The sequence below is a fragment of the Arvicola amphibius genome, chromosome 13 (assembly GCF_903992535.2).
Source record: "Arvicola amphibius chromosome 13, mArvAmp1.2, whole genome shotgun sequence".
Classification (NCBI taxonomy): domain Eukaryota; kingdom Metazoa; phylum Chordata; class Mammalia; order Rodentia; family Cricetidae; genus Arvicola; species Arvicola amphibius.
In genome coordinates, this window is record NC_052059.1 from 65629648 (window position 1) to 65642183 (window position 12536).

Below are 12536 nucleotides of genomic sequence, written 5' to 3' on the forward strand. Positions count from 1 at the left end.
TAAGCTTCAGATTAGCTTCAAGGAGGGATAGGTGCTCAGAGGAGGGATGGGTGCCCTTCTATGACCTTTCAGAGCACGCACGGTCACCTGCTTACAGGTTATAACATTGTTATTTAGTCGCTCCTTTCTGGTAGTAGATTAAACCTTTCAATACAGGCATTTTTAAATTTATTTTTGCATCTCAAGCAGGAGAACAGTCTCTGGAACAAACTAGGCATTATTTAACGACAATTCAAATAAACTAGATCAACTGTTGACAACAGAACTGTTAGGCAGACGCCGGCCAAAAGGGGGCGCGCACGCAGGCGACCCTGTGCGCAGGCGCGCCGGGCGGAGGCCGCGGCGGCGGCGGCGGCTGAGGCCGGGGGAAGTGAATGGTTTTACCCAGAGGGCCGTGCGCCGCCTTTCTCCGCTGGCCCCGGCGTGCCTGGCAGCTCCTCCCCGGCCATGGCGTTCACTTTCGCGGCCTTCTGCTATATGCTGGCGCTGCTGCTCACCGCCGCGCTCATCTTCTTCGCCATCTGGCACGTGAGTAGCCGGGGCATGGGGAAGGAGGGCGAGCGACGGCGCAGCCTCTCGCGGCTGCGGGCCCGCGGCTGAGCGGGGGCCCCGGCGGCCGGTGCGCGCCAGGACGTGGTCCGGCCGCAGGGGCGGCGGACGCGGCCCGGCCGAGGGGTCCGGAGGGCCCCGGTGTGCGGAAGCCCGGTGTCCCCGCCGCCGCTGCGGGCCCAGGCCGCGCTCCGCTATTCGCGAGCGGGGCTGGGCGGGGCGGCCGGGCGGCGCCGTGGCTGCGCCCGGGCTGCCCGCGTCCTCCATTCGGGAGGATGCCCAGTGCGCTCCGAGCGGCGACTCTCGGCGTGAAGTTTTCCGAATTTTTATCCTTGAATAACAGCTTGCCTTTTAAGGCTTCCTTGGAGCACGGCCAAAATCAGAGAGTTAGAAGCTACTTTAGCTGCATTTCCAACTCTGCTTTGCAGCACTACCCGATGGGCGCTTTTCTAGTAGGACGACACTGTGGCACGGATACTGGTTCCTGGTGGACTTTGAAGCAGCTTGGATTGATTACTAAGTTGGCCACATTTCCGAGTTTTCCCCTTAAGTCATACTTGAATCGCGGGAGCTTTTCAGGAGTCAACCTTCTAACCCATCACTGTGGCCAGGGCTGATTGATTTAATAGAGGGAGTTTTAATTTGATTTTTGAAAATTTCAGAAACCTTCAGCTCCTCATATCATTGTAGAGTGGACGTGCGTCTTAACTGTGCCTGGCCCCGGTGACAGTTCTATTTGAGATGGTTTCTCTACCGCCTTAGTACTGAGAGCTCCCTGGAGATCACCAATCTTTAAAAGTTGATCTCATTTGTTCCTACCCTTCCAATACCTTCTGGAATAATGGTATAATTTGAATGAAGAAGCGGGTTCCATCACCATCGTGTACCTGACCAAATGGCAGCAGTAACATGTAGCAGAAGTCTCAGAAGTCGAGCGATCCCACAGGCTCCTTTTGCTAAACAGTGCAATTGTACTTCTTTTAGAGCCTTGTGGAATGGGGAGTGCTGGTGTAGGCTGTCACTGGGTCAGAAGTGACTGTTACTTCAAAACGCTCGTTAGTAGGAACCAAAAACTGGAATGGCATCTTCTCCCCTTTGGTGGAAGAACACTAAGATAATTTAGAAATGTGAGCTGGCCCCACCATGGCTTCCCATGAATCTGTAGATGTGGCTTCACAAATGTCCTTTGGGACGGTGGAGATTAATAGAAGAGAGTTAGTTGTTCTGGGCGCGTTCCCCACATTTCCACATTCTATGTTTAAGAAGCCCCCAAACTGCACTTTTAAAAAATGGGTAATTTCATTAGAAAGGAAGATGTCTAGGTAAGGTAGAAGATACTTTTAAGTACTGTTACAGACTTAGAGATTGTACCACAGATCCGTGGAGAGCTTTTAGACCCAGGGATTCCTTACTTCAGATAATTACTGTACTCTTTGGGGAATAATTTCAAGTATATGTCTAGTGTCCATTGCTCTACAGAGACCCATTCAACAGTTTACTTGAAAGAAACTGTCCAATCAAAAAAGGTTTTGACAGGGATGTGGCTCCGTTGGTGAACCCTCTACATCTCAGACTGCATCCATCCCACCACACAATCCAGCAGAGGGCTGTACCGCATTCATCCTGGGCAGAGGGCTGTACCACATCCGTCCCACCACACAAACCAGCAGAGGGCTGTACCCCATCCGTCCTGGGCAGAGGGCTGTACCCCATCCGTCCTGGGCAGAGGGCTGTACACCTGTCATCCCAGCACTGAGGAGGTAGTGACAGGATAACCAGAAGACCCCCAACTCTTTCTTGGCTACTTTTGATTCTGAGTTACATGAAGCCCTGTTTCCAAAAATGGTTTTGTGTTAATTTGCTATTAATTTGAGTCTTGCTAAATGCAATAATCATATTATTGAAGTTATGGCCCTTGTCTTGAACTTCTGCTACTAAAGTAGACTTGGGATTATCTGTAGATAATTTGATGTAGCTGACTATTAATATTTACAGCTGATCAAAGCTGCTTTCTGCCAAACTACACATTTGTACTTTCAACATTTATTGTGCTAGAAATCATTGACAAAGGAAATCCCTTTTGTTAAGTTCTTTACATTGAAAATTTTTAGCCTAGTGGTTTTTTTTTCCTACTTTTTAAAGCTCTCTTCCATTCAATAATGTGCTGCACATTAATTCTTTAGACCCTGGGCCATAGTAATGTACACAGTGAAAACTTTGCTGCCCTGAATATTATATTTTTTAAGTCTTTTTTTTTTTTTTTAAACTTGAGGTGATCTTATTTTTGTAATCCTAGGACTGTAGCAGGGTGTGCTTAAAGGTTCCATGGAAACCGGGGTGTTTATTGTGGCTTAGCATAGTTTGCTGCTTCTGTTCTTCCTCCACCAAGTGTGAGTTGTAGGTGGCTTCTGTAAAGTTCGTTTCCAGGCTGGTGGAAAGGTCACATGTGAATTCTCTTGCTGCCTCCACACCTGGTTTGAGGCCCCATTTCTGCTGTTTCCCCAGCTTCAGCTCTGCTGCTGGCAGCAGACACTGCGCACCGGGGGCTGGTGTCGCCTCTGGCTGAGCAGGGGCCTCCGCCCAGTAGTCGTCTATCTTTTTAAGTGATTATTTTCTTAATATTTTTAAAATTAAAATGTAATTATATCATTTCTCTCCATTTCTTTTTTCTCCTCCAGTTCCTCCCATGCCACTCCTCACATCTTCTGGTTTCCTTGGATATTACATTTTAATATTTCAGTTACTTTTCCTTCTATTTCTGTTTAGAGTTTTTATTACAGAAGGCTAGGGTATTTTATATATGTCTAGAGATTAAGAAAACCTGTACTCTTTTGAAACAAAGATTTTTAACTGAAAAGTGAGCACAGTGAAAGCTAGAAATATGTAACCATTGATCGCTGATGACAGCAGGCAGTCCCATACACATCTGAAGGCAAGAGAGGCAACAGGTCCTCACAAGCCTTCTGCTTTGACTTCTGACACCTGAGTTAATGGCACAAAGTGTCGGGTATCTCCAGCTTTGATTCTTTGTACATTTTAAACTTTGCAGTTCCGTGTAAGGGTGTTAAGACACTTAGGTGCAAAGCTGTGTTCACTTAGAAACATGAGCCTTAGCAGTGTATGTGATTGGGAATAAATTGAATTGTTGGAGTCCGTTCTAGAGTCTCAGAGCACTCTGCCGAGGGAGAGGGTTGCACAGATAATTAAAAATGGTCTTTCTCCCCAAGGCCCTCACAGTCCCCGGGAGCAGACACATCTGCATGCAAATGCAGTGTTCCAGAGCGAGAGATGCCAGACTAACAGGGTTGCCAAAGAAGAGATGCTCACAAGGATACAGTTTGATTCAGGGAACAACTACAGTGGGAGTGGGACCAGAAGAGGGGTTTTCAGGATGAGGACCACTTGGAACCAGTAGCTGTATAGGTAGGAAGAGCTCTTGCGCATAGAGGAAACAACTGGACTGGAAGCATTGGGTAAAATGAAATTTGAGGTCACAGTGGGCTCAGATCGTTGTAGTCAGCAATGGCATGTTGTCAGGGCTTTAATTCTTGTTCTTTTTGGCACATTGGAGTTTTTGTGTAAATTGGTACCAAAATGTTATACTTTGTTTTATTCTGCAATGTTCTGATGGTTGGGGCAGGCTTGTTGTCGCTGTATGTTAAAATGAGTGGTTCTAACTGTTGTAATTTCATTTTAGATCATAGCGTTTGATGAGCTGAAGACTGATTACAAGAACCCTATAGACCAGTGTAATACCCTGAATCCTGTAAGTTATGACATCACATTTATCTTTAGATTTTAAAAACTTACTTGCTTTTAACTTGATGTAACCTGAAGATGGCCAATCTTCTCAGTAGTGTGCTGTCTCGAATGTTCTTGAAGTAGGCAGAATAAAAAGTCCCCTTTGCTGTCAGACTCGACTGTTGTGTTATTAATTTGGTGATGTCAGCCGCCGTACTAACATTCTTCCAATCTGCTTTTTACATTGTCGGCCAAAGACAGTTGAAAAGGTCAAAAAGATTAAAAGAGTCAAAATTGCACTAAAGGTGTGTACTGCTTTTTTAAAAGTTGAATGTTTTCATGCCACATCATTTCGCGGGTGGGCTAGGGCATTGTATCTGTATTGTTCTGCTCAATGTGCTTGTTCATACGCCTGTAGAGGGTTATGATTTCATGAAACTTCATATTTTATGCAAATGTTTGCTTGCTGGCCCAGTCAAGTAGGGAAAGCTGTTAAATGCGTATGCTTTTTTTTTTTTATGTTATGGCCATAGGCACATCTATATTAAATTATGTAGTGCAGTATTTGAAAGGCGGCCAATGTCAGATTAACATTAGTCCTGGGGACTTCTTCTCAGGCTGGGACTTGGACACGTGGACTCTAGTGGGGACTTAGCTGCCATGTCTGCTTTCATCTCTGCTCATGTGGCTGGTGGAATAAATGGGTTCATGCATTTGCTGTCTCAGCCTTTGTTGCAGCTCTGGGCTTGGAGCACAGTCTTGTTTGTGGTGATGCCTCAAGATGGTAGAATTTTGTAGCTAGCAGTTTGTATATAAATGTCCCAGTCTATTGTATCTGCCTCGGAGTTCTGAAACAGTCTCCTGTGATAGATTTATTGATAATGTGTCTCTGTGGTGTTTTGGGTTGAGTCTAGATACATTTTAGCATCTGAGGAAAATTCTCTAGCCTGTGGGTTTGATTTGGCCTAATTGGTCAGAAACTGAAGAGCTGCTTGTGATATGGCAGCAAACAGTAGAAACAGGGTTACCCCTCAGTGCTGGCTTAGGACTGGAGGAGACCAGCGCAGGCGCGTTCTCAGGCTCGTACTTGGAGAAGCCAGTGTGCCACTTGACCCTTGTAAATGTGAGCAGTGCAGCAGCTCTCCAGTGCGTCCGTGGAGAACGTTTACAGTCAGGCTCCGTGTAGGCCTCCAGTGTGTCCGTGGAGAACGTTTACAGTCAGGCTCCGTGTAGGCCTCCAGTGTGTCCGTGGAGAACGTTTACAGTCAGGCTCCGTGTAGGCCTCCAGTGTGTCCGCGGAGAACGTTTACAGTCAGGCTCCGTGTAGGTACAATCCCAAGTTTTAATTTCCTGGCCCCCTTGCTCGTAAGAAGAAAGACGCCAGAGCTGTTTTCTGTTGGAAGGTAACTGGTGTGCATCGTAGAGAGTCTTTGCCTCAGTCCTTAAAAGCGGTTGTCAGGCAGTCAGAGCTGGAGTCTCTGTTGGTCTGTTAGTACTATTTCATGGTCTTGGGCGGTTTGTTAGTTCCGATATTGAGATGTGAGATTGCTAGCTAACATCAAATGAACACTTCCCTGGGTGTCAGGCCCGGCACAGAGCGTTTCCCTGGAGTTTTTCATTCACAGGCGAGTAGTTACTCTCGAGAGTAGGACAGTTGATTGAGTTGCTTTATGAGGTCAGGGTGCTCCGACCAATGCTAGGTCAGAGGTTAAGGCAGAGACCGCAGTTACAAGCTAGACATCCTAATTTTTGAAGCTCAAACTGTGTTTTCTTAATTTATTGTAACTTTAAGAGGGACAAATTTCATCATTGAATATAGTGTGTGACTTCTGACTTTTCTCAATGGAAAGGAATTCATACTGAGAGAAGACATGTGTTTGGACGTCTGCAGCTCCCAGAGGGGAAAGGCCGTCGTTGTAGCCCCAAGAGCTGTGTTTTGGAGAGGGTGCCGACAATTGGCTGAACAGCAGTGCATCTGACAGTTTTCCCTATTTAAGTTTGTTTTGACAGTTCTGCCAAAGTATGGGGGAAGACAAGCATTATTTTTAAAAATGTAAACTTACCAACAGAATACAGTTGTACATGTTTCAGTCCGAATCATTTCAGCCATGTTTGCAAGAGCTACTTTTTTTCTGGATACTAGTCTTAATACAAGCTGTGGGTCATTAATAGAATGAGTTCTGTGGTAATTGAATGATCGGAGAGCTCAGCTTTTTGTGAAAAGTACGTGATAGATGCTTCTGGATGTTTCTGAGGAGCCACAGTGGGGTCTGGTTCTTACTGGAATGGTCAAGCTGCAGGAGAATACAGGAGTAGCCTCTCTAAGGGCGAGTCTGGAGTCTGGGGCGGGGGTGTGCGACTCCAGAGGCCCATTCCCCTCCCCTCAGTCTAAGTAGTTGCAAAGTCATTCATTTTATTAGGCCTCAGTGGCTTCAGGTCTGAAGTAAGCTGGACAGGGTTTAAAGCAGCATCCTGTCCTTTAATTAAACTGCTGTTCCAAGAGCAGTTTCAGTGAAGCTTGTAGTGCGTGCTTTTCTTGGTCCATTCTGGTTCTGGTTCCTGAGTTTCAAAGACGTCCTTTGACATTTTCTTGTCTATAGAAATTTAGCCTGAAATCAGTACATATGTGAAGATGCATGCATGCATATGTGGAGCTTATATTAGATACTTATTATTGCCTAAATTTGTAGAAAACATCTGGTTAGTGACTTAGATTAGTTGACTCTACTAGGATTTTATTTAAAATAATGTTGATTAAAAATCTGATGGTGGGATTGCGGATATAACTCAGTTTTGAGTGTTGCTCAGAACATGTGACATACCCTGGGTTTGATTTCTAACTCTGGGTAAAGTTAATTCACCATATATGGCTTTCATCTGGAAAAAGTAATATGGGGTATTAGAAGATGGGCTTGAATATGCAGGGTGATTTTATTTTCACAGCAGGGCTTACACAGGAAGGACCTGACTCACTGTTTTAACTTGGTGCAAAGCTAGTTGATAACTTGGACTTTGCAGCTATGACTTAGGGGTTTCAGCTAGAAGTAGCGTCAGATAGTTTTAATATTTTATTTAATAACTCACTGGATTAGTTTGAACCTTTTAGGATAAAGAGTGATTTAAAACATCATTAACTCTTTTTTATAAATGCATGTTGTTTGAATTAATTTTTCCTCGTTACTACTTACCAAAAGGCTTCTTTTCTTTTTGAGGTCTGAGATTCTATTGGTCTTCGGCTGTGTAGCATTTTGTTAATCGGTAGGCATTAGAGAATACAAAGGCTAATGGGAACTCTGGGACCTGGCAATTTCTTCATGGTTAAGAATCGCGTCTTTTCCCTCCTACATTGCAGAAAATGTGTCCCTTGCATTGTGTGGCTCGGTGTTCTCCCCAGCTGTGCTGAGATGTTGGCTGGCTTTCCATCGCACAGTCTGTGGGAAAGTGATGTGACCTGCTAAATATTGTACATGCAACAGTCTTGGTTTCGTCTAAGGCTTAAAAACTAACGTCAACTTTAAATGGGAGTTTGTTTTATGGATTTTTTTTTATCATGTTGCATGTGCTCTGGTTATTATTTCATTTTTGTATTCTTATTGCTGAATGATGGAAATAAAAGCATTCTACTTGATTCACAAATAATCAAACAGTCTGGTGGTAACTGCAGTTTAACTTGCTTCTCTAAGGACCTGAGTTTTAAATATCTCATCTTAGTGTTGTAGTAAAAGCTTCATATCCCTTGGCCAGTTTGCTATAATCACTTTCTGTAAAAGGTCAAATATGGAGGTAGGACTCCATAGCATCTTTGATTTCCAGTTCTAGGAAACAGTGATGTTTTAAAATGGAAGCGTGGTTGCCACTTGCTTTCCAGATAAGCAGCTGCAAGCCAGGCAGTGTGATAATCGCTTTGTTTTCCTTTCAGCTTGTCCTTCCAGAGTACCTCATCCATGCTTTCTTCTGTGTCATGTTTCTCTGTGCAGCAGAGTGGCTCACACTGGGTCTCAATATGCCCCTTTTGGCATATCATATTTGGAGGTAATACTTAAATACACTTAAATGTTTTCTTAACTAACTTTTACTTTGGCTGTGGTTGCTCCAGTCATCTTTACTACTGTATATCCACAGGCAGATTCGGAGCCGGGCTTGCTTCCATAGTCCTTAAAGGAGCTTTGACATAGCACGTACAAGTCTGACGTGTATAAGTGAATTGTCTGTCATGCACATGTGCACGTGTGAACTCAGAGATGAAGATTTAGCACTTCGGTCTCAGGAGATTTTCTGAGCCGAATGTCAAGCTGTTTCCCTCAACCGACAACCTTTAGTGGCTCAGCCTAGTTCTGCCATTTGAAACGTCATGGAAGCCCGAATGTGCAATACTTGTCTTTTTTATACTATAATTTTCATTTCTTATTTTATAACTTTTAAAGCATTTAGTATTTTATAGATGAAATCAGATTATATAAGATTACACAATTAAGCCTGACCTGAATAGAGTTTTTTCCCCATTGCCCATAAGTTGAAAGCTTTGTTTGAATGGGAACATCAGAATCTCCTATCTCTCACTTTTAGGAGACGTGTTTAAGACTGTTCCAGTGTACAATGCTATTATGTCTATAACCGAGTGGAGTTTTCAGAGAAACTGTACTCATGGCTAGAGGTGGAAGGAGCAGGGCTGCAAAGCAAGCGTGGCTGATGTAACACGGGGAGACTCTGGGGAGGGCCCTGTTCCTTCTTGGAGTGTAAAATTATGTTGAGATAAAAACTTAAAAGAAATACTTCGGGGCTCAAGAGATGGTTCAGCAATAAGAACACCAGCTGTTCTTCCGGAAGACCTGGGTTGGTTCCCAGCACTATGGCAGCTTAATACTGTCGGACACCCTTTTCTGGCCTCTGTGGCACTGCATACACGTGCACATGGTGCACATACATACATGCGGCAAGCACTCATACACATAATGCAGATATCAATCTTAAAAAGAAGAAGAAAGCAGACACCTACCTTTCCCTTTTACAGTTACTCCTGTTCTCCTGCACTCTGAGCTCCAAGAGACCAGATGTAGCATCCCATTCTTGTTATTTAGTGTCTGTAGTTTTAAGATTTAGATGTAAAGTAGGGACTTGGACCTGCAAGCAAAGGTGTGCCGTGTGTCTGGAGCCCTGCTCCCTGTAGCAAGTGCTGGAGAAGAAAACCCCTCCCTTCTGTGATGACTGTGTTTCTTTCAGGTACATGAGTAGACCCGTGATGAGCGGCCCTGGACTCTATGACCCAACGACCATCATGAATGCAGACATTCTAGCCTACTGTCAGAAGGAAGGATGGTGCAAACTAGCTTTTTACCTTCTAGCCTTTTTTTACTACCTATACGGGTAAGTTTGAAACCACATGGCGTTCATAACCATAACCCCATAACCCAGTTCCGGGGGTTCAGTGCCCTCTACTGGCCTCTGAGGGTACTGTACACATGTGGCACACAGACATGCAAGCAAGACACCCAAACACATAAAATAATAAGAGTATTAAAAATTAGCTATTGTAAGTTGGAATGACTAAGTTCTGTTAATTTATATTTATTATCTGTTAATTTTCTATTCACATTTGTTTCTAAATACATGTTTCCGTTATAGAAAAGGGCAAACGAAGTGTTAGGTTGTTGAGAGGCTGTTGTCTGTGCACCTGGAGACTTTGCCCGTAGGTGAACTATGGTGATAGGTTCAGTCTTTCTGGGTATGACCTTTACTGCTGTGCCGGCTCTAGCTATAACTAGGTCCTGAATGGCGAAATCCCATCTCTTTTTCTTTCTAATTTTCAAGCTCTTAATTTTTTTTTTTAAAGACAGGGTTTCTCTGTGTAGCCCTGGCAGACCTGGAATTCGCTCTGTAGACCAGACTAGCTTCAAACTCAGAGATCCACCTGCCTCTGCCTCCCAAATACTGGGATTTAAGGCATGTGCCACCGTGGCCCCGGTGGTCTTGAGTGTTTTAGCTAACTTTGGGTTCCTGGACTGTAGTAGGCATTTAAAGTATACTTGCGGGAAGAAAACACATGAATACTTGGACTGGAGGTGCATGTAGTAGGCGGTGCTCACCAGGACATTGTTTTGTTTTAGAACTGTCCATGTCTGCTCAGCTCCTAGTTTTGTTTGGGGATAAGAATGTGTACCATCCCCGGTACCCCCACCCATTTTTAAAAAATGTTTTTTATTATTTTCTAGACTTTCATATACTATGTTTTGATTATATTTTCCCCTCTGCCTTTTCTCAGTTCCTTTCTAAAGTTACTGTTGATACAGAATTGCCATTGTTACTTTGTGAGCCTAAATCATGTATTTACTGCCCCCTACTGTCACACCCCACCCCCCCGTTGTATATCTTCTTGTGTCCATTTCTGTTGCTTAGAGTTGTTCTAGGCTGTAATTAGAACATTCCTCCCTTGACCGTTCCCTTGCATAGAATGGGACCAGTAACAAGCACAGCCCCCTGAGTGCTTGGAGGCTGAGTGAGGTCATGCCTGGGGAGGACGAGCAGCTGCAGCACCGAGCCGGCTCTCCAGATGCTCTTCCTGTGATGCTGGTCCAGAGAGAGCGCTGTTTGGATGGCTTCTCTAAGTACTGGTCCTCATTGAGTGCTCGGTCACACTGTTCTGCTTGTTAAAATTTGAAAAGAATTGGGGCAGTAGGCAAAAGTCCATAAATGCAACTTAAAACCACACTCTGAACTTGGCAGTGGTCTTTTCTATGATGCTATGATACCGTTTATGGGCAGGATATATAAAGCGGGCTCAGCTCTTTTGTGCTCTTAGTTTTTGTGATCAGGAGTGTTTGAATTAACAGCTTCTTTCTTCTTTTCAGCATGATCTATGTTTTGGTGAGCTCATAGAACAACACAGAAGAATCGGTCCAGTTAAGTGCATGCAAAACGCCGCTGATGAAGGGATTCTATCCAGCAAGGTCCTGTTCCCAAGAGTAGCCTATGGAATCTGATCAGTTACTTTAAAAAATGACTCCTTATTTTTTAAATGTTTCCACATTTTTTGCTTGTGGAAAGACTGTTTTCATATGTTATACTTGGATAAAGACTTTAAATGGAATTACGTATAAATTAATATAAAATGATCACCTCTGGTGTTGACAGGTTGAACTTGCACTCTTAAGGAACAGCCATAACCCTCCGAGTGATGTCATTAATTACTGACTGCCCTGAGTCCTTTGGGAGCTTGGTTTAGAGGGCTTGTTGGGCTCCAAGATAAATTAGCTGTAGATATGAGGTGCTTCTGGTGAACTGAAAATATATGTCTGACTTGTGGGGAAGGCCATAGGCTTCCGCACTGATCGCTGTAGATGATTATGTATGGACATGACAGTAGGAAGAGTGGGATTTCCTTCCCTGTCGACTTGAATAGTATCCCTGTATATTGCATGAGAGAGGGATCTCCCTCATTTCCATCAGAGTAATACACTTGCTTTAATTCTTAAACATAAGTGATAAAAACATATGCTGAATTACCTGTAAAGAATGCATTTAAAGTGATTTTAAATGTATTTTTATTTGTAAGACATTATTTACTAAGAAATTGGTTATACTATGCTTACTCTTCTAATCCAGTGGTCGAGAATTTGCAAGTACTTTAGATTTCCAAAGTGAATGAGAGAACTGTGTAACCACCTGCTGTTCCTTCGGTGCAACCCAATAAACTCTGAGATGAAGATGCTTTCCGGTGCGTTGTTTTCGAGATCACCAATGGCTATTCCTCATGCTCAGTCAATCCATCATAATAAAAGACATAATGTCATTTTAAAATTTAATCATCATATTGTGTGTTTTCTTAAAACAATACTTCTGAATCCAAAGTCTGAAGAGTTTTGAACAGACAGACCCATCACTGTCCATTTGGGGGGGTCCTCCCTGCTGCAGACACAGGACCATCATCCTCTCGCTGATTCTCCGGTTATGAGGTGTGTGAAGTCTGAATGTCTGGTTTCCATAAGCATTCTCAGAGTGAGGGTGTAGGCAGCTGGGAGTGCTTAAGTGTTTAGAAGTTTCTTCAGCAACTGATGAAAGGCAGCTGAATTGTAGAGACCCCTGATGATGAGTGCGGTACGTGGACATGTGCTGTTTTTACTCGAGGAGGTCTTGAACTGCCCTGTTCTTAGTGCAGTGGCCTTCCCGGGATGGGGAGAGACGCTGCCATCTGGGCATTAGGTGACAGGGTAGAGATGTGGAAGATGGGAATGAAGAACCAGTCTCAGGAG

The 12536-nt window shown here is 44.0% G+C and overlaps 1 protein-coding gene across 1 annotated transcript; it reads left to right on the forward strand.

The window, feature by feature from the left end:
• The first annotated feature begins 343 nt into the window (after nt 1-343).
• Nucleotides 344-12089, forward strand: Cnih1 (cornichon family AMPA receptor auxiliary protein 1). Its single transcript, XM_038310355.2, has 5 exons — nt 344-528; nt 4247-4315; nt 8210-8322; nt 9511-9654; nt 11136-12089. Exons 1-5 carry the CDS (start codon nt 448-450, stop codon nt 11161-11163), a joined length of 435 nt encoding a protein of 144 aa, XP_038166283.1. The 5' UTR covers nt 344-447; the 3' UTR covers nt 11164-12089.
• Nucleotides 12090-12536: the final 447 nt, after the last annotated feature.

Coding starts and splice junctions, on each gene's coding strand:
- Cnih1 (XM_038310355.2), top strand. CDS start 448: ATGGCGTTCACTTTCGCGGCCTTCTGCTATATGCTGGCGCTGCTGCTC. Junction 529..4,246: donor TCTTCTTCGCCATCTGGCAC/GTGAGTAGCCGG, acceptor ATTTCATTTTAG/ATCATAGCGTTTGATGAGCT. Junction 4,316..8,209: donor AGTGTAATACCCTGAATCCT/GTAAGTTATGAC, acceptor TTTTCCTTTCAG/CTTGTCCTTCCAGAGTACCT.